Here is a 21,334-nt window from a genome sequence, read left to right on the forward strand (position 1 = left end):
AATCCAAATCTCTTCATTTTTACCTCAGGCAGACTCTTTGGACAAAGACAAAAGGCAGCCATATGCTTCACCAAAATATAACAAGAACTATCTCTAAGCCTCAAATTAATATTCTTTTTCTCTGACACCTCTTGAGTCAGTACCTCACAATTCAAATAACTCTTAACACCACTGTCTTCCATGTTTTTACTATTATGGCCCACTAATGAAGCATTACTTAAAGCATTCCACTGCTTTCCTAACCCAAACTCCCAAAGACCATATTACTCCAAACAAAAACATGGTCCAGGGGTTGGGGATTTAGCTCAGTGGTAGAGCGCAAGGCCCTGAGTTCGGTCTTCAGCTCCGGAAAAAAAACAAAAACAAAAACAAAAAAACAAAACAAAACAAAACAGAAAAACCAAACATGGTCCAGCCTATCATAGTAATACCCAACTCCTGGTACCAACTTCTGTCTTAGTTGTGAAGAGACACCATAACCACAGAAACTCTTATAATGAAAATATTTAATTGGGTGACTTAGAGTCCAGAGGTTCGGTCCATTATCGTGGTGGAACATGGAGGTGTGCAGGCAGACATGGTGCTAGAGAGGTTACTGAGTTCTACATCTTGTGCAGGAAGTAAACTATCGCACTGGTCATGGCTTGAGCACATATGAGACCTCAAAGCCCGCCTCCCCATGACACACTTCCTCCAACAAGACCACACATACTCCAACAAGGCCACACCTCCTAATAGCGCCCCTCACTTTGGGGGCCGTTTTCCCTCAACCACACATGCTGGGAAAGGTGGCTGGGGACTGATGGGAGTAGAGAGCATGTCCCAGGAGTGGGAGGGTTCTTGGCAGAGGCCAGGCTATCAGTGGAAAGGAGTTTGTTTGCCTTTGGTGCTGTGGCCAAGCCTGGGCCTGAGAGCAGCATGGCCTCTTTATCCTGGGATAAGTGTAGCATTGGCCTCATATGACACCTAAGTCCTCACACCATGTACCTCCCAGCATCTCTGGGAAGCACCGGGACAGGGATACATACAAAGAAGACATGGCAGAGGGTCCCCTCAACTCTAGGCTCTGTGGGTCCCAGAGGCCCCCACTGCTTAAAGGCTGCCTGCTCACCTTGCCTGGTGGTCTAACATTCAGTGGTCCCTGTGGGGAACTGGCTCTTCCTAAGAGGGAACCCTGATACTAGGCAGAAGCAGATTCTGGGAGCTCTAGCCTGGCCGTATCTACAGCTGGGGCCTTGTCTCCCAGCTATGACCTCAATTAGGGGCCAGCCCTCAAGACCCTGTCAGACTATGTGACTAGGGGCCTGGCTTGGTGGCCCCAGTGCTGGGAGCTCTGTCGTTTGGGACCATCTAGGGTAAGTCTGGGTATTGAGTCTGTCTCTAGGACCCAGGTCTGGTCTGTTGTGGAGGTGGCAGTAAGAAGAGCCCCTCTGGGGAGTGCTAAGCCTGTAAGCATCCCACTAAGGTGGCAACCCTTCCTGTGTTAGGACCCTTGATGCTCTGCAGGTGTCAGTGGCCAGGAGCCATACCAAGTGACTTGGAGTGGCTGTGGAACCCTACAGTGACGAGTGGATATGGGTCACAGATCCTAGGGGAGGAGAGAACTGGACAGTACCTGGAATGGAACCTTCTAGGCAGGCACCTTATGGTCTAGTAGGTTGGATGTTGCCTCCCCCTAGTGGTCTCCAAGGAGAACACACCTCGTTTTGGAGAGGCAGTAAGGTACCTCTTGGAAGCGATGGATGTTGCCTGCTTCTCCTGCCTAAAACCTAGTAGATAGTATAGACCATCAGAGGGTGCCACCAGACACTGCTGTCCCGGGATTCTATTTCTGACCCTGGAATTTCTGCTTTGAGTTGTGATGTGTGGATGTCTCCCCTCCCCACTCACCATCCTGTGTGTCTTTCTCTTCTGAGTCACATTCTCTGAGAACTACATCCTAGGATAGTCAGACCCTAGAATGAAGCCCCTGTGGACCTTGGCCAGGAGGCAGCTCAGCTGTGAGCCCAAGGCATGTCTCTGGGCTTCAGCCTCCAGTCAGAACGGGGAGGTTTGGACTGGAGGATTCGCAGGGTCATCCAGTTTCTCATTGTAAGACAGGCTCTGTGGCTGGCAGATGGTTTGAGCTCTGTGGGTCTCTGCTTCATCATCTGTGGAACATCCACCATGGCGGCCTTCCTGCTGTTTCGCACAGACCATACAAGAGCAAAAACCAAGGTCCCTTCTCACCCATGAGCATGATACAGAAGGAGGGGTCGGCACTTGTGTTCCATCTCCATCCTCCCTCAGCAAGGGTGACCTGAGCACCTGTTTGGGACTGGGGCCATAGCTGGAGGGCGCACAGCCCAGGGAGAGGTGATTGCTTTTAATATCGAAAGGGCCAAGGAATGCTGTAACTGCCAGCAATGGCCTAGTACAGAGGGAGATGGGATTTAGTACGCAAAGGCCATGGAGGGAACTCCTTCCTGTAGCCTGAAGGACAGGCAGGGAGGGTAAAGACTTGGGAGGATCTTCAGTCACACAAACAGGCCTCCTGTGATTCAAGGTTCCCCATTTAATAGCGAGAATAGAAGGGAAGGTCACTATACATGGGTACGTGTGCACAAAAGTGTGCCCGGGCAGATGTGTGTACATACCTGTGCATGTGTGCACATGTGTGCATTCATGTGCTCATGCGGGTTTTGTGTTTTGCTGTGGTGCAGGTGGCTGGGTTGAGATCTGGCTTTCACAGGGTGAGGGCTGAGCAGACTGATCTAGCGCAGGATGGGGCTCTCCAGAGAGTAAGGAAGGAGGCAGGGGTGGGGGTGACAAAGCACACAGGTGATTGAGCTGGTGGTGTCACAGAGTAGTAGCCTTATCGACATTGCATGTGTTAGGAAGTTCAAGTGCATCTGAAGATGTATTGACCAGTCCCCAGGGTGCGCACATTACTGATGAAGCCTCACAGTAACTCTGGACAGAGACCAGTGGAAGCAGAAAACATGATGGATGGCAGAGTGGCCAGGTTAGGAAAGAGGCCTTTGAGCGCCCTGAGAATGAACTTGCCAGGGAGCAGGATGGAACATGAGAGAAGTGGGCATTTCTGGGCAGAGCAAGTTACCAGAAACCAAAAATGTGATGATGATTATGATGATGATGATGGTGATGATGATGATGATGGTGATGATGATGATGGTGATGATGGTGATAATAATAATGAGGAGGAGGAGGAGGAGGAGGAGGAGGAGGAGGAGGAGGAGGAGGAGAAGAAGAAGAAGAAGAAGAAGAAGAAGAAGAAGAAGAAGAAGAAGAAGAAGAAGAAGAAGAAGCAGAAGAAGAAGAAGAGGAAGATGTCAAAATGGCAAACAGAAACAAGCGGTGGATGGCTGAGGGTCCAGATTCAGAGTACTACCCTTGCTTCATGTGCAACCAGCCTCTTCATCACCATCACAGAAGAGCTGACCCAAACAACTTCAGAAATGAAAATTTTGTTTTGGCTCATGGCTTGAGAGGTTTTGCTCCAGGGTCTAGTGGTTCCATAGTTCTTGCACTGTGGCCAGGAGAAGGTCTCAGTGGAAGGGAGTCATGAAGAAAGGTGCTTGCCTCATGGTGACCAGGAGGCAAAGAGAAAGAAAGAGACTATGCTAGCAGCCTCCTTTTCCCCCTCCATTCTCCCTGGGCCTCTAGCTTATGGGATGGCATGCTCCGTCTCCAGGGCAGATACTCATCAGCCCCCTCTGGAAGCATCCTCACAGGTACATTCAGAGGCGTGCCTCCTCACTAATCTGGGTGCTTCTCAGTCTGTTCAGGTTGGCAGTTATTCTAATTTCTTTTCTGTTGTTGTGAGAGAATACCCTGACAGAAAGCAACTCATGGGAACAAGGATTGATTTTGGCTTACAGTTCCAGGTCACAGATCTATCATTTTGCAGAAGTCAACACAGGAGCTTCAGACAGCAGGTCATAGCACATCCATGTCAAGAGCATAGAGATGAACATGCGTGCTTGTTTTCCCAGCTTGAGTCTCTACCCTACACACTCAGGTCTTCCTTCCTAAGGAATGGTGTCACCTACTGTGGGTTGAGCCTTCCTCCATCAATTGACATAGTCAAGACAATCCCACACCTGCATGAGCACAGGCCAACCCAACTTCGACAGTCCCTCATTGAGACTCTTCCCAGGTGACTGTAGGTTATCTCACGTTGACAATTAAAGTGAGCCATAACAGCAATCACGTTGACAACCCATTACACCCACCATAGGTGAAGGCCTGGGTTCCATGCTCAGCACTGGAAACAGCAGCAGCAGTAGCAGCAGCAGCAGCAGCAGCAGCAGCAAAGACTTGGTTTGTTTTTTTGTTTGTTTTGTTTTTTTGGTTTTTCGAGACAGGGTTTCTCTCTGTAGCTTTGCACCTTTCCTGGAACTCACTTTGTAGACCAGCCTGGTCTCGAACTCACAGAGATCCACCTGCCTCTGCCTCCCGAGTGCTGGGATTACAGGCGTGCGCCACCACCGCCCAGCTAAAAACTTGTTTTTTAATTTTAAAAGAAGGAGCTGGAGAGATGGCTCAGTGGCACTAGTTATTGATCCAGAGGGCCTGGGTTCAGTTCCCAGGACCCCAAAGTGGCTCACACCATCTATAAGTCTAGTTCCAGGAAATCCAACACCCTTTTCTGGCCCACATAACACAGTAGCAAAACACTTAAAATGATAACTTAAAACAATAATAAGAATGAATGAATGAATGAAAAAGAGGATGTTTAAGGGCCAACAGTGTCCCATCACATGGGGACTTAGCTTTAGTCAAGGAGCTTAGACTGCCCATGAACCTGGAAGTTACCCACCGTAAGCAGAGGATATGGTGTTACAGGGTAGGCAGCAGCAATGTGGGGAATAGCTGAGGTGGGAGCAGGAGTGGGGGTCAAGTGGGATGCTGTTGAGACAGGAGCCAGTGGTGACAGCGGAGAGGGAAGCCCGTGAACAGAGACATACTTCATTACCAGAGGCTGGAGTACCACTGGGTAGAAGCGTGACTAGATGGGGAAAGGCATTCGTGACATGGTGTAGTGCGGGAGAATTAGGCTGAAAACACACATGGAAAGCATTAGTCCATCAAAACCTCTCGGAGGACAGTGCAGAGGGGCTGTCGCCTGTGAACTGTCACCCCCATGTGACAAAGGGACTCTCACCTCATTCTCTCCTGTGTTGTCTGAATATCTAGAACTGAAGGTCAGTTCTGACGGCTGGTTCTGAGTGGTGGCCACTAACCATGTCTCTCACCACCCCAGGAGTATGAGGAGCGTCTGGCCCGCCTGAAGGCTGACTATGAGGCGGAGCAAGAGTCTCGCGTCAGGCTGCAGGAGGACATCACTGCCATGCGGAACTCATATGACGTGAAGCTGTCCACACTGGAGGAGAATCTACGTAAGGAGAAAGAAACAGGTGTGTACTGGCCTGGGGCAGCTCGGGAACCCACCTGCCCTCTTAGTGACAGATGTGTGAAAGTCCTCTGCGTGGCAGCTCAGGCCTCTCTACCCTGGACAATTCAGCCAGGCAGGTACCTCAGTTTCCCTCTGCCTATAGGTGAGAAAACAGGCCCAGGGAGGAGAGGTAACTTGTCCTTAGCCACACAGCTGGGGAAGTGGAGTCAGGGTTGGAATCCAGGCAGTCTGGGCCCAGAGCTGATCTTGTCACACAACACTCTCTGTGGTGCTCTGTCTACATAAGCAGGGTCACCCTGGGGCTTATCAGTGCTGCTCAGGGATGGCTTCCTGGGAGAGAGTGTGAAGGCTCTGGAGAGAAGGCCGTAGGGCAGGGATGGATGACATGGGAACTGTAGCTGGTCTTTGAGACACAGTGGGTGTAGGGCCGCCTTCCCCTTGGGAGTCTGAGATGTTCTTGTTTATTGCAGAAGCAGTTCTCAAGGCAGAAGTCCTCTATAAGACAGAGGTCATGTCCAGGGCTGAGTTAGCCAACGGGTCCGAGTACTCACCAGCTTTGCAGTACGAGACGGCAGTGAAGCCTACCATCCTCTCCATGCCCGACACCCTGCCGGGTGACGAGGTCACCAAGAGCCAAGCTCCCCTCACATTTGAGGAACTGCCCCCGGTGGAGCCCTCCAGGTCAGAGATTTCTTTCGGGTCCAATGAATCATCTACCCTCGAAGACTCCTCCATGTCTGAGGCCTTCCCTGGACCAGATGAGCTTTCCAACGTGGAGTTCTCCATGCCTGGGGTGCTGGCTGAGAGCAGGTACTTCTCTGATGAATATCTTGGTCCAGAAGCTGCTGCATCTTCATTGGAGGCAGAAAACTATGTCCAAGAGGATGAGCTGCCACTGGAGCCCCTGCAGATATTGACAAGCCTGCAAGACCCCTTTGCTGAAGTCGAAGCCAAGCTAGCCACACTCTCCTCTACAGTGGCCCTAACAGACCTATCCCAGATGGATGTTCCCCAGACCCTTGAGCAGGTAGCTAATGTCCTATGGAGCAGGCAGGATGGGCTGGGAGCACAGGGGTCATTGTACACACAGGGCTGCTGATCTCTGCTGCTCAGCAGTATCCACATGTGTCCTCCATGACTGAGTAGCCTTTTTGGAGAGCTTGCTGTCCTGTGGTCTGGGAAGGACACATACTCTGTCAGACACACACTAGGAAAGCTGGGATAGAGGCCCCAAGTCATGTTAGGCAGTCTCCTGTTCCTTTGATGGGACAAGGTGTGTGTAGGAAGGAGGGTGGGTTGCTGAGTTGCCATAGTGATCCTGAGCCTAAAAGAGCCAGGGAGCCTGAGACTTCCCTTCAAGACCACAGGACTTGGGGGTGACTCTTCTGTCCCTTCCTACCCAACCTCTGGTCCCTTCTTGTTTTAAGAAAATGTTCCTTTTTCCTCCACACTTTCCTCTGTTTCCTTCATGTAAACACATGTATGCACATATGCACAGCACAGGCCTTTGAAATCCCAGCTCCCACTTGATAGTGCAACATTGGCCATTTGCCTCTCTAAGCCACGGTTTCTGCCTCTGAATAGTAGAGATGTCAGTTTGTGCTTTGCATGAAACAACACAGAGCGTATCTGGGACACCATAGTTACTCACCTGTGCCCTGTCTCTGCCCCTCACCTCTTCACCCCTACAGCAGCAGCAGCAGCAGGCAGGGGAGGTCAGGGGTGGGTCTGCAACTCCCAAGGAGGCAAGGTGAAGTTGGGGCAGTGAGGAAGTAGAGGGGGTCTGGCCCAGATCTTTCCTCTTTTTCCTTACCCGTTTCCCCCCACCATCAGCCATCCTCAACAGACCTTCTGGAGCCCAGTAACATGAAGTCAGAACCTGAGGTGGTTGACAGCCTCCTCCTTGAGACTGTGAGTACCTGCCTGGCCCTCCAAGTGCCTGGGCAGCTCTGTCTGACCTGTTCCCTCCTTCTTGGGACTAGGTTTCTTTGCCTCCACCATCCCCAGGCAGGTGTCCCATGGCTGAGCAATGAGACTGCCACTCTGTGCATGGGTGATGTGAATAGGGGCCTTCTGTGACAATGGCATTGGAGGCTCTTGTCTTATAGGAGTAAAGGCAGGGTATGCACAGAGGACAAGGGCTGCAGCAGGCCTGGTGGTCCTAGGCCCTATCCCGGACCTCCAGCAGGCTGGTGGCACACAGTCTGGACATCCTTTGTCTTCTGCTTGGGACAGTGGCAGATGGGGAGAGCTACGATAAGCCTTCAGGCCTCCAGGCATGGTCACAGGACAGGGTGTAGCAGTAGGTGCTAGAATGGTGGGAGGCCCCCGCTAGGAGGGGAGACCAAGGCAAGGGGAGAAGCCAGGAAGAGCGTTTCATGCCAGAGAACTCCTGATCAAGACACCAAAGTCCTTGCGGGGCACCAAGGTGGACAGGTGGGGTGCAAAGGATGCCTGGAAGAAACGTGGGGGAAGGCCAGCAGCCAGGGAGGAGACCAGAGTTTCCTGCAGATGAATTCCATGGGCAGCAATGGAAGGTTCTAGTAGAAAAGGGACTCTAGGGTCAGTTCATATTTTTGAGAAAATTAGCCTGCCTGCCTTGGTGACTGGGTTAGAGAGCTCAGGAGAGGAGGCTGGGGACCCATCTGGGGTGTTGGTGAAGGTAAATATGGTAAGAATTAGTTTGAGTCCAAATGTTTTATAGCTTGCTGCAGAGTGTATGCCTGTTATCTTAAGCCCATAATGTTCTGGTATCTGAACCCTTTTGTTCCCTTCCTTCATTCTCATGTGTATGTGTGTGGGCCCAGGTCTGGGGGTGCACACGTGTCCACATGCATGTGGAGGCTCAAAGCTGATGTTGGAAATCATTCTCAATTGCTCCTACACTTTGTTCCCTGAGATGGGGTCTCCCAAGCAACCTTAGGGTTCACCCACATGGCTGGTCTCAGTAGCCAGCTTGCTCTGGGGTCCCCTGACTCTTGCCTTCTATGGCTGGAGTTACACGGAATTTACATGGGTTCTGGGGGTCTGAATGTTTATAAGCACTTTAATCATTGAGAACCCCCCCAGCCGCTGACACATGAAACTTTTAGAGCACTCAGGAGCTCAAAGCTTTTCAGATTTCTATGCTCGTTGGGATTTAGACTTTGGAATTAGCTCAGCCTATTGTGTCTGAGGCAGGGAGTGAACTGTGCAGGTTCATTCATGTCTCATCCCATCTTGTTTCCCTCTGTGTCCAGGAGCCCAGTGTAGACCTGAAGGTGGCTGAGGAGGTGGTGTCTGAGGCAGAGACTGGCGTGTGGATGGAGTCTGAAGCCCACGTGGCCCAGGTGGCCGAGGTGGCCCAGCCTCAGCCCTTACTGGCCATGGCGAGCGTGAGAAGGGAGGGTGTAGGCGTGGAAGTGGCTGTGCTGACCGAGGAGCTGCAGCCTGTGGATCAGCAGCGGGTGCTGGCCCGGTGAGCAGCAGGTCCGGGGGCAGGAACCTAATGTAGGACGGGAAGAACCCTGCCCAAGGGTTGGAGGTTGAGGAATTGTGGCCCAGGCTGGGGTGAGGTGAGATCTGCTTCTCAACCTTTACTGAGCCCACACCAGCCTCCTCCTCTGCCGTAAGAGGGGCAGTGTGGCTGGGCAGAGGCCACAGCAGGCCAGGCAGGCAGAGCTGTGGCCCAGAGCCACACGGGCACCAATGTCCACTCAGTCACCTGCTGGGATGTGTCTGTGCCATAACAGAGGACAACTGTGGCGTGCCACCCCTATGCTGATGGTGCACAGCTATGAGCCTGCTCTGCTGCAGACTCCTCATCAGTGTTGGGGGTGGCTCAGGTCTGAGCCCTCAGGACACTGTTTGGAGGAACCCGCTTCTGAGCAAGCAGCTCTAGCTCTTTGTAACCCAGTTTACCACTCTGGGAAGTGGGTTGTCAGGGAGCGCGTGGGTGGCAGATGCTGGCCCAGCGGCAGGATCTGTCACACTTGCTTTCTTCTCCTGGCTGCAGCTTGCAGATGCTGGAGCAGCAGGTGGTGGGGGGCGAGCAGGCTAAGAACAAGGACCTGAAGGAGAAGCACAAGCGACGGAAGCGGTATGCTGATGAGCGCAAAAAGCAGCTGGTGGCTGCGCTGCAGAATTCGGACGAGGACAGTGGGGACTGGGTGCTGCTCAATGTCTATGACTCCATCCAAGAGGAAGTGAGGGCCAAGAGCAAGCTGCTGGAGAAGATGCAGAAGAAGGTGGGGCCCTGCTCGGGCTCCTGGCCCATGCCCCAGCTGGGGAAGCAGGAGGCACTCATTACCTGCTGGAAGGGAGGGTAGTGAATGGTGGGTGGAGGTGCAGGGGGCTGGACACAGTGTCAGTGGGGCCACGTGGAAGGGAGAACCAGTGAGCAGTTGGTGAGTGGCTTCTGGGGATAGTTTTGGGGCCGAGTGGGGAGACATGGGCTCAGCTGCCTTTCCCTGCTCCCCTCATCCTTGGCTCAGCTCCGGGCCGCAGAGGTAGAAATCAAGGACCTGCAGTCAGAGTTCCAGCTGGAGAAGATCGATTACCTGGCGACCATCCGCAGGCAGGAGCGGGACTCCATGCTCTTCCAGCAGCTCCTGGAGCAGGTGCAGCCGCTCATTCGCAGGGACTGCAACTATAGCAACCTGGAGAAGATCCGGCGGGAGTCGAGCTGGGATGAGGATAACGGCTTCTGGAAGATCCCGGATCCCATCATCCTAAAGACCAGCCTCCCAGTAGGTCAGGCGCTTGGCTGCCCCCACCCTCCCCTGTCTCTTTGACAGCTGGCCACGTTGCAGAGGGGCAAAGCCCGGCCTCTTCCTGTAAGCTGTGGGCACCACAGACATGGAATGCCCATGATCCAGTCACTGGGGCCCTGAGAAAGTGTTGTGCTCTGGAGGCAGACAGGCGGGAGTTGTGTGGCTTCTGTGGGACTGTCATTTGTGGTATGGGTGCTGTTAGGTCTGTGGTATGCTCAGACATGTAAATGCCTTAGAGAGCTGCCTGGCACAGAGGGGCTTGGTCCTGTGACTGCTGTCATTCCATCCTTTGACAGTCCCACAGAAGAGCACGGTTAAAACCGGACCTCAAAACGGCCTAGCCGCGCATGCCTAGCGTCCCAGCATTGGGGAGGTGGAGGCAGGAGGGTCAGTTCAAGGTCATCCTTGGCTACATAGCAAGGTCAAGGCCTGCTGGTGATATGTGAGACTCTGCCTCAAGAAGGAAGCAAAACGGGCTGGAGGGATGGCTCAGGAGTTAGGAGAACATGCTGCTCTTGCAGAGGACCAGAGTTAGGTTCCCAGCACCCACATCTGGCAGTTCACACTGCCAGCAACTCCTACTCCAATAGAGTACCCTCTTCTGGCCTTTGAGGGCACTGGCACTGTGCTGTACATACAGACATACAGGCAAAACACCTGCACACATGAAATAAAAATAAATAAAGCCCACAAAACCAAAGCAAAGAAAAATTAAACAGAATCTTATAGGATCAAGTTCACAACCAGTGCAGTGAGTTATACTAGGACCGTGGATAGACACCACTGTTCAAGGTTTAATCTGTGCTTTGGCCCTTGACTTCCTGTGTGATTTTATGAAGATCACTGTCCCTCTCTGAGCTTAACAAAGGAGGGATAAGATGACCTCACGGACTCATCCAGTTGATGAACCTCAGAGTAGAGTCAGAGTTTCTTTTCTTTTTTTTTTAAAGATTTATTTATTTATTTATTATGTATACAGTATTCTGCCTGCATGTGTCCCTGCACGCCAGAAGAGGGCACCAGATCTCATTACAGATGGTTGTGAGCCACCATGTGGTTGCTGGGAATTGAACTCAGGACCTCTGGAAGAGCAGTCGGTGCTCTTAACCACTGAGCCATCTCTCCAGCCCCATAAAGTCAGATTTTCTGTGGATCTATTTCCACTGTGTGTGTGTGTGTGTGTGTGTGTGTGTGTGTGTGTGTGTGTGTGAGAGAGAGAGAGAGAGAGAGAGAGAGAGAGAGAGAGAGAGAGAGCATGTGTGTATGTCTCCTTTCATATGTGGTATCCTGCGGTCCTTTTCCTGGTCAGTGGTCATTTATGCCTCCATCCCTGGAGTGACAGGTAGCTACAGATGCCAATAACCCAATTAAAATTCAAGCAAGCTCCATTTCCCCTGAACTCTGGGTAGCAGCAGCCCAGTTCTACTCACCTGATTCCAGCCCGGATCAGCGGTGTGGGCGTCCTGTATCCGGGTCCTCTTGTCGTCTGCTTCCCCGTCATCTCTTGACAGGGCTGGGCAGTGTCCCCTGGTTCTAGCCTCCAGTCAGCCTGACCCCCACCCCAGCAGGGCTGCTCCCACCGCACCCTCTGCCCAGCTCTTCAGTTTCTATTTTCTCATAGCAGTTTCAACCGGGCCACAGAACAAGTCAGCTCGCAAAACCTCTGCAGTGGACAGTGGCGAGCCACATATGGTAAGGCCCAAGGTGGAAGGGAGGAGGAGAGAGAAGAAGTTAGGGGGGGGGATTGCCCACTAAATGCTGTGGGTCAGTGAAGCCACAGGCTGCTTCCCTCCTTCCTGGGGACTAGCCAGGTGCTGAGCCTGGACCCTTTTCCGACACTGTGTTAGGCACCTGGATTCTTAGGGAGCCTCTTCTTCAAAAGTACTGAACAAAGGGAGAGTCTATGGTAACTGCCTGCAGTGTCTCCTGCAAGCCCACGGCTGGATTTACCTCAGTGACTTAACTTCATACGAAAGAAAAAGCTTGTAAGACATTTTTAGCCTGGGACTACAGAGGCTTGTCAGAACACTTTTAATTCCAAGTGACAGGTTCCAAACAGTCAACACAAAATAAAGACCTCACTGATCCATGTAGGGGGAGGAATTTCAATCATGGCTGAATCTTGGGGCTCAGTCAGGGTTCTGTGTCTGGTTTTGCCCTGTGGTTTTGACTCTGAGGTAGCTAGCTTCACAATTTTTCCCCAAGGAAGGGCAGGTGGGAATGGCTGCTGGCAGTCATGATCCAAAGGGAAGAAAGATCTCACCCTTCAGCCAGTGGTTCTCAACCATTTGGAGGTCACACATCAGGTATCCTGCATAGCAGATATTTGCATTATGATTCATAGCAGCAGCAAAATTATAGTTATAAAGTAGTTGAAAATAATATTATGGTTGGGGTCACCACAACCTGAGGAACTCTTTAAGGGCTGCAGCATTAGGAAGGCTGAGAACCGCTGCCGGAAACCATCATTGCAGCCAAGCTCATGGGAAGACTGCAGCTGGCTTGCCCTGGTCACAGGCTTACTGCAGTTCAGGACAACGTAGCTCTGTGACTGGTGCAAGTCTGGGTCCTACATCGGGCCCTGTGAATTCTCTCCCCACTGGGATGGAAGGAAATAGTTACCCAGTGCAAAAGATTCAGACAGAGGAAAACAAGCCCATCACAGCAGTTTGGAAAAAGAGCCTTCCCAGGAGAGGGACAGTGAAGATGTGTTGGCCACAAAGGTAGCTGACAGCCGAGGCTTTTTGCATTGTGTATACATGGAGGGATTTGGGACATGTGGTATCTATCACCCTTACCCCTGGTGAGGCTGGAGGAAGGAACATGTACCACTCCCCCTACCATTTCAGGGGAGGTGAGAGGAGGCTGTGACTTCCCTGGTCCAAGCTGCCAGGGTGCCTACCCTGAGAGTCCTGTGAGTGATGCAGCCTAGGAGATACCCAGCATGGCATAGCACCAAGCATCCCAGAAGCTCCTGAGCCCAGGGTAGGGCACACACGGGCTGCATAGACAAGAGGACTGTCACTCACAAGGCTCTGAAATCTCAGCAGGAGGAAGACCGGTATAAGCTGATGCTCAGCCGAAGTGACAGTGAAAATATTGCCAGTAACTACTTTCGGTCCAAGCGGGCCAGCCAGATCCTCAGCACGGACCCCATGAAGAGCCTCAGTGAGTATCCTGCCTACTGGGGCTTCCCCTCCTCCACACCCACTGGGAAATATGCCATGGGGATGATTTTGGAGTCAGGTACAAAAACCCTTTCCTTGTGTAAGCCTGAGTTTTCCCAGGTATAAAATAAGGTGCATGATGCCCACTTCTTGGGATTAGAGGAGATGAGCTGGGGAAATAGGGCCACAAAGCAGGTAATTATATTAGTCAATATTCATTGCTACAATGAATACCTGAGAGAAGCAACTTAGAGGAGGAGTGCTGGGGGTGTGGCTCAGTTGGTAGAGCACTTGCCTGGCATGCACAAAGCCCTGGGTTCAATCCCCAGCACCTCATAAACTAGGCTAGTGATGCTTGGCTGACATCTCAGCACTTGGGAGGTGGAGGCAAGGGGTCAGCAATTCAAGGTCACCTTTGGGTACAAAGAGAGTTTGAGGTTAGTTATGTGAGACCCTGTCTCAAAAAAAAAAAAATAGATTGAAAGATTTGGGTCCCAGCTTCAGAGGATTGAGTGGGACACCATGGCGGTGGAGACCTACTTACCTGCTCACATCATGGAGGCTGGGAACCAGGGGGAGACAGCAAGCTTTTGACAGGGACTTCTTTCCTCTGCCTTCTGATCCACCCAGGCCTCCAGCCTATTACATAGTTCTACTCCTTTCAAGTCATATCTTCTTCCTCATTTGCTACCCTGTAGACCACTGTGCTCTGGAAGCCCCCCCCCACACACACACACATACACAAGGTGTGTGTGCTACATGTCTCTCAATACAATCAAGCTGATAAGATTAATCTTCAAGGGGCTGGAGAATTGGCTTGGTGGTTAAGGTGGTTTAGAGGCTCCAGGTTCAGTTCCCAACACCTACATGGTGGCTCACCACCATTTATAACTCCTGTTGCAGGGATCCGATGCCCTCTTCTGGCCTCTGTGGGCACTGCACACATAGTGCACATTCACACAGGCAAAACACCCATGCACATTAAATAACCATCTTTTAAAAACTGACGTTTTTTAAAATTTCTAAAGCAGAGACAGAGTGGGGTGGGATGGGTTGGGAGGAGGAAGAAATGAGAATTTGTTGAGGGCCTAATACTGCCCAAGTGACAGATAAGGAAACTGAGACCTAATAGCCAACACTGATAGAAGTGCTGGGTTGGCCTTTGTGCCTTAGGTACCAGGCTGGAGTCTCAGTTAGAGGCTTTTAAACTCCAATCCGTTGCCCTAGACCCTTAGACACAGAAGGGATAGTAGGTCTTAGAGCCCAACAGAGTGCCTCGGAGGGGTCCCAGCTGCAGAGTCAGGGCTTCAGGCCAGCGAGTGGGTATTGCCAGACCCTCTGCCTTATGTGTGATTGCTGTTCTGGTTCACTGGTGCCCTCTGCCTTTTCTCCACAGCACATCACAACTCACCTCCAGGGCTCAATTACCCTCTCAGCAACAACTCTACCATGCCACCCTCCCAGACCCCTGAAATGCCCCAGCCCCGGCCCTTCCGCCTGGAGTCCCTTGACATCCCCTTCTCCAAAGCCAAGCGTAAGAAAAGCAAGAGCAGCTTTGGCAGTGAGCCTCTGTGATCCAGCTACCGGCTGCTACCTGTCTTCAGGCTTCTAGAAACTTCCAAGTCCTCCCCCATGAAGCCCCAACCAGGCCTCCTCTCCCCTACTCCACAGTGTCCCCAAGGCCAAGGGAATCTTAGCCCTGGGAAGACACATTCCCTTCCCTGTTCCCTAGAGAACTCACTTTGGCCCAGGGCCTGAGTTTTGTGGAAGCTGGACTACCCTTCCCAGAGAGAGGCCCGCCAGCTGTCCACAGCAGCCAATGTTCCCACTGACTTTCCTGCCACAGAGCCTACACTAGCCAGTGTGGGTCTACTTCCATGGGCTCGGGTGCCACTGGGCCCTCACAAGCATCCTCACCACTGGGCACAGAAGCTGCCACTGGATGAAGTTCAACATATTGATGACTAAGATTCTGGCCTCTGTGTGATTGGCCCCTTCCAAGGGACGCAGATGGAGACCTGGAGCCAACTATTATGCCTGCCTACTATTGGCTGGACCACAGCCCAAAGAAGGTGCTTTACACTAAGCTGCCTAATAAACTGTCTTTTAGAATAAGCTCCCCTCCCCAACCCTCTGATGCTTCTGCCCACCCCCCACCCCCCCTCACTGTCCTGGAGAGAGACTGTCTACTACCACAGGCTGTTCCTGTCAGCAGCAGCACAAGTGACTATAGAAACAGAACCATGCTTGCTGAGGCAGAAATGACCTGGGTTGTAGTGTATGTGCCTATGGAGATCATAGAGCAACTGAGCTGTCTCCCCAGCCTGGGCCTCTTTCTTTCTCTCTCTCTCTCTCTCTCTCTCTCTCTCTCTCTCTTAATATTTATTTGTCTGTTTACTTATTTATTTAGGGTGTGTGTGTGGGGGTACATGGTGTGCATATGGAGGTCAGAGGACAGCCTGTGGAAGTCAGTTCCTTCCTTCTACCGTGTGGGTCCCAGAGATTGAATCTAGGTCATCAGGCTTGGCAGCAAGTGTCCCTGCCCACTGAGCAGCCCCCCTTTATTGTGTGAGCCTGGTTGAGGGAGCATGCAGCGCTTCCAGGAGTGGCTGCCCTCCATCCACTGTGGGTTCTAGGGTCTCACTCAAGCTTGTGCAGCAAGTGCTGTTACCTGCCCTCCCACCCAGGCTTGGGTTTTGACAGTCTTCAGGGGCCTGTACTGGAACTGGGTGTCCTGACACATCCGGAAATGAATCCGGCTGTCATTTGTTCCCACCCAGGGGCTGTAACAGTCCTTCCTTGATATTCCAGGCCTGACCTGTGGTCAGCCGACAACCTCTGTCAGCTGGAGAAGCACCCTCTTCATGGTGCTCTATGAAGAGTTAGAGAGAGTGTGTACTAGCTCTGTCCTGAGCCAGCCCTCCCATTCTGTGCCCTCCTTATTTCATATTAGTTACTGTGGTATGCCCAAGGCCTTACCCCTGGGCCGAGGAGTTCACTGAAGAAGCCAGGATAGAACGTGAGGCTACCAAAGGCCAGTGCAGTAGAACCAGTCAGGGGAAGGGCAGCTCAGGTTTCTATGGGAGCAAAGATCCCCCCCCCCACCCCCCAAGGATGAAGATACTAGATATCTGATGGAATCCTGGGGAGGGCAGGCACCTCTGGTGGAGGGAGCTGAAGGAACAGCAGGCAGGAGATGGGCAACTCAAGGTGTGTGTTAGAGGCCAGCAGTACCAGAGCAGGGAGCAGAGGGGGGCTGACGCTAAACATCATGGAGATGTTTAGGTGGATACCTGAAAGGGTGTCCTGAGGTGGGTGGCACACCTGTAAAGTCAGTGTCAGTGGGTGGTGGGGTTGGGCTGCAGAGAATTTAGCAGCAAGAAGCTTCTTCTTCTTCTTCTTCTTTTTTCTTTTATATCAAGATTGATTTATATTGAGACAGGGTCTCATACAGCCCAGGTTGGCCTTAAACTTGCTATGTAGCTGAGGGTGGCTTTGAACTAATTACCCTGCTGCTTGTGCCTCGAGTTCGGAGATTACAGGTGTAGGCCACCATGGCTGATTTTATATGATAATGGTGATCAAATCCAGGCCTTTCTGCATGCTAGGTAAGCATTTTACCCACCGAATTACAGTCCTAACCCTTTAATTTTTTTGTCCCGAGTCTTGACTTGGTGTGTGCGTGTAAGTCAGAAGACAATTTGCTGGAGCCCGTTCTCGCCTTCAACCGCGTGGTGCCCAGGGATGGAACTCAGGGTCAGTCTAGGTGGGAAACACCTTTTCTAGGTGAGCCATTTTGCTGGCAACCGCAGCTCTCACTGTGTAACTCTGACAGACCTCGACTCGCTATGTAGGGCATAAATGCATGAGCCACCAATTCCGGGCGTGAGGAGCCTTTTAATCGCTAGGACTGTCCCTTGACCACCCCTGCTGTTCGGGGCCAGGCCAGGAGCCTACTTCCCCACCCCATTGCTCCCTATAGGTAAGGGCCTGCTTCCTAGTCCTCTAGACCAGTGAGGGACAAGGAGGCGACATCCCCGCTCCGATCTCGTCCAAGTGGCGACAATCGTGTCCAAGGGGACCAGGGCCAGCAGCCTACGAAAGAAATACAAACCCTAGAGACCTCCCCAACCCCACCCCGTGCTAGGTGGGTTTGACACTTATCGTGGGAGCCGAAGGGCGCCCGGCTTTGTTGATTGGCCGCAGCTACGGAGCTGTCTATCTTGAATTGGCTCTTTTCCATGGAGGGGGCGGAGCCTCAAGCGCATTCTTCCAATAAGGTGCAGAGAATCCGCCTCCGACGGGGCACTTCCGGCAGTGTTCCCTGTTTCTCAGTCCGTCCCCTCCGCGGCACGGGCCGCGGCGGGCCACAGAGTACACGGACTACTTCCAGGTGGTACTCCACCGCCTCGAGCGGCCATTGGGCGGCCGCCGAGGGACGCTTCCGGTGTCCAGGTGCTGGCCTCTCCCGCTGGAAGATGAACATGGTTCCCCGCCTCGCCGCCTGTGCCTGGCCCCTCTGTGGGCTGCTGCTGGCTGCGCTCGGCTGCGTCTGCGCCAGCGGCCCCCGCACCCTCGTGCTGCTGGACAACCTCAACGTGCCGTGCCGGAGACTGCGTGTCTCTTCACTCTTCACAGGGAAGGTGGGGTCACAGAGGAAACTAGAATTTCCATGCTGGACTAGGGGTGCTGGGAGAAGATGCCTCTCAGGCCTCCACGCATTCCAGCGGTGCATCGTGGGTTCAGGCAAAACACCAATAGGCATAAAGGTAAACTAAATAAAAAGAGCTCGAGCTACGTCCACTGGCTTCAGCCCACCCGTGGTCTTGGCAAGCACATAATAAACTGTGTGAATGCTTCCTCTCTGTTGGGGATAAGAATCGTTCTGCAAGCCAGAAACTCTGCTCAGCACATTATACTCTGCATGTGGACTTCTGTTTAAGAGTTTACAGCTTCTGTGAGGAGTGCTGGCCAAACACAACCATCCAGCTAATGTGCTGCACTGACCGGTTCAGCTGTGCTAGGTAAATCCAGACACAACTGGGGGGTCGCTAAGGAACACGTTTCCAGGCGTTCTCAGACCAGCCTGGCAGACACCCCTGCCATTAAAGGGTGATCTCTGCTGATCTCTGAACACGAACATGTCCTGCACATAAGTTGCCGCAGCCTAGGCAGCATGTCCCAAGCAACACCGTGGCCATCTCTGTCAAACAGCCCATTCCTGGCACTAGGGACCGATACCACAAACCGCCACCCACTGCCTTGTCTTGGATCTGGGTGGTGGAGTGCAGGTCTAACCCCTCCCTCCCAGGCCCATCCTTGTCTACATCACAGCTGTTCGTGTACTGAGGACAGACAAGGGCAGGAAGTGCTTTCTGGTCAGCAGTGGCACTGAGGGGTTTTCCCCTGGTGGGGAGAACATACTACTTCCAGTGTGGGAACCGGGCTCAGCCTCACTTTGTCTTTAGTGATCAGTGAGCATTTCCTAAGAGTTGGGCATTGTGAATGCATCTAGCGTAGGGATTGGGAAAGTGTCTGGGAGCCATGCTGGTGTGTCACTGTCATAACTAAACATGGGCTTTGGCATTTCTTTTTTGTCTTTGTTTTTGTTTTTCAAGACAAGATTTCTCTGTGTAGTCCTGGATGTCCTGGAACTCACTCTAGACCAGGCTGGCCTTGAACTCAGAGATCTGCCTGCCTCTGCCTCCAGAGTGCTGGGATTAAAGGCGTGCGCCCCCACTGCCTGGCCAGGTTTTTTTTTTGCACTTCTAAGTGGTTGGGAAAAAAAGGAAAAGAATGTACTGACAACCAAATTTCAGTGTTGATCCTGCTACACTATTTGTCCTTTTGCCTGGGTGACAGGTGAATCACTGTACTACTTAACTTCCTGTCTGGCCTTCTACAGCTTGCCAACTCCTGATACGGACTGATGTCTTAATTCTATGGGAGAACTTCAGTGGAATGGGCCACAGGATTTATTCAAACCCACACAGCCAGTGAATGTCTACAGCCTCAACTGTTCGAGGTCGCTCTTTCCATTTGCTGAACCTCAGGCTTCCTCTTTGGCTGACCAGCCCCTCCACTTCACTTACCCCCTGACTCCCACCCACCCAGCCAAGCCACCTCCTTCGGCCTTCACACACCATCATGACATCACAACATAGATGCCCCCGAGTCTTTTAGTAACAGCGCAGCATAGAGCCATCACAGGGCTGCCCTCCAGGAGCGGAGCAGGAGGGCAGCCTGGCAGAGTGCCTCACACTCCAGGTTAGCCAGAAACAGCATCTGCAGCTTCGTTGCCACGCAGCTCTTCTCCACCAGCCTGTCAGCCAGCAGAGTGGCTGCTGATTGCTGGAGGAGCCAGCCAATCATCTTGTCCAATTTCAGATTCTTGAGGGCGAGAAGATGCTCACCCCAGAGGCTCAAGTGCAGCACGTTTGCAGCCACACGTGCAGAAGGTCTCTGCAAAGCAAAGGAAGGTGCGTCAGAATGCCTTCAGCAAGCCCTTGGCCTGCACTGTGCTGCTGAGGGAGTGTCTTTTCAGGCCTGCCCAATTCTGTCCTCCCTCCACCCTCTGTCTACCATCAGCCGCTCCCTAACCAGCACAGACCCTTGCCCATGTCTGCTCTGCTGGGACACCTTTGTCACAGAGGGAACCCACATGTCTGGGTACTAGGACTGGTACAAGAGGCCTCGCCTGGTGTGGTTGCTGAGCTAACACTGAGCAGCTGCTGTGAGGAGCAACTGTGAACAGTGAGGGATGTGAACAGTGAGGGGTGAGAACAGTGAGGGGTGAGAACAGTGAGGGGTGTGAACAGTGAGGGGTGAGAACAGTGAGGGGCATGACAGTGGAGTGTGAACAGTGAGGGATGTGAACAGTGAGGGGTGAGAACAGTGAGGGGTGAGAACAGTGAGGGGTGTGAACAGTGAGGGGTGTGAACAGTGAGGGGTGAGAACAGTGAGGGGTGTGAACAGTGATGGGTGAGAACAGTGATGGGTGTGAACAGTGAGGGGTGAGAACAGTGAGGGGTGAGAACAGTGAGGGGTGTGAACATGGAGGGGTGAGAACAGTGAGGGGTGTGAACAGTGAGGGTGAGAACAGTGAGGGGTGTGAACAGTGAGGGGTGAGAGCAGTGAGGGGTGAGAGCAGTGAGGGGTGTGAACAGTGAGGGGTGAGAACAGTGAGGGGTGAGAACAGTGAGGGGTGTGAACAGTGAGGGGTGAGAACAGTGAGGGGTGTGAACAGTGAGGGGTGAGAACAGTGAGGGGTGAGAACAGTGAGGGGTGTGAACAGTGAGGGGTGAGAACAGTGAGGGGTGTGAACAGTGAGGGGTGTGAACAGTGAGGGTGAGAACAGTGAGGGGTGTGAACAGTGAGGGGTGAGAGCAGTGAGGGGTGAGAGCAGTGATGGGTGTGAACAGTGAGGGGTGAGAACAGTGAGGGGTGAGAACAGTGAGGGGTGTGAACAGTGAGGGGTGAAACAGTGAGGGTGTGACAGTGAGGGGTGAGAACAGTGAGGGGTGTGAACAGTGAGGGGTGAGAGCAGTGAGGGGTGTGAACAGTGAGGGGTGTGAACAGTGGAGGGGTGTGAACAGTGAGGGGTGAGAGCAGTGAGGGGTGAGAGCAGTGAGGGGTGTAAACAGTGATGGGTGAGAACAGTGAGGGGTGTGAACAGTGAGGGGTGTGAACAGTGAGGGTGAGAACAGTGAGGGGCGTGAACAGTGAGGGGTGTGAACAGTGAGGGGTGAGAACAGTGAGGGGTGTGAACAGTGAGGGGTGAGAGCAGTGAGGGGTGTGAACAGTGAGGGGTGAGAACAGTGAGGGGTGTGAACAATGAGGGGTGTGCAGGCTGCAGAGCAGCAGGCTGAGGCCAGGTCTGTCTCGGGCTTTTCTAAGGAGCCATTTGAACCAGACCTGTTGCAATTATGGCTCAGGCAGATTGGCCTCAGTGTCTGTGCTTGTCTGAGAGCAGGGTTTCCATCCACATGTGGGTCTTT

General features: G+C 52.7%; 2 protein-coding genes and 1 non-coding gene across 10 annotated transcripts in view; 2 read left to right on the forward strand and 1 right to left on the reverse strand.

Annotated features, from left to right (window-relative positions):
• The window catches only part of Kif17 (kinesin family member 17), a 38,086-nt gene extending 22,427 nt beyond the window's left edge, over positions 1–15,659 (forward strand). For 2 of the 8 annotated variants that reach the window (XM_036179561.1, XM_036179565.1), the window contains 9 exons: positions 5,267–5,420; positions 5,890–6,446; positions 7,253–7,330; positions 8,659–8,876; positions 9,414–9,645; positions 9,892–10,150; positions 11,792–11,862; positions 13,218–13,338; positions 14,734–15,659. In XM_036179561.1, the coding sequence (XP_036035454.1) occupies positions 5,267–5,420; positions 5,890–6,446; positions 7,253–7,330; positions 8,659–8,876; positions 9,414–9,645; positions 9,892–10,150; positions 11,792–11,862; positions 13,218–13,338; positions 14,734–14,912 (1,869 nt within the window). In that variant the 3' untranslated portion in view covers positions 14,913–15,659. Of the gene's footprint in view, positions 1–5,266; positions 5,421–5,889; positions 6,447–7,252; positions 7,331–8,658; positions 8,877–9,413; positions 9,646–9,891; positions 10,151–11,791; positions 11,863–13,217; positions 13,339–14,733 lie in introns of those variants that run through there. The other 6 variants (XM_036179563.1, XM_036179564.1, XM_036179562.1 and 3 more) reach the window with 6 other exon arrangements.
• Positions 13,601–13,674, forward strand: Trnaa-ggc. Its single transcript has one exon. It is a non-coding gene; the product is annotated as a tRNA-Ala (tRNA).
• A 3,635-nt stretch (positions 15,660–19,294) lies between the features above and the next one.
• The window catches only part of Pink1 (PTEN induced kinase 1), a 21,024-nt gene continuing 18,984 nt past the window's right edge, over positions 19,295–21,334 (reverse strand). The window contains exon 8 of the mRNA XM_036178277.1: positions 19,295–19,799. Within this exon, the coding sequence (XP_036034170.1) occupies positions 19,542–19,799 (258 nt within the window). The 3' untranslated portion in view covers positions 19,295–19,541. The remainder of the gene's footprint in view (positions 19,800–21,334) is intronic.

Source organism: Onychomys torridus, chromosome 2, assembly GCF_903995425.1.
Source record: "Onychomys torridus chromosome 2, mOncTor1.1, whole genome shotgun sequence".
In the NCBI taxonomy this organism is placed as follows: Eukaryota; Metazoa; Chordata; class Mammalia; order Rodentia; family Cricetidae; genus Onychomys; species Onychomys torridus.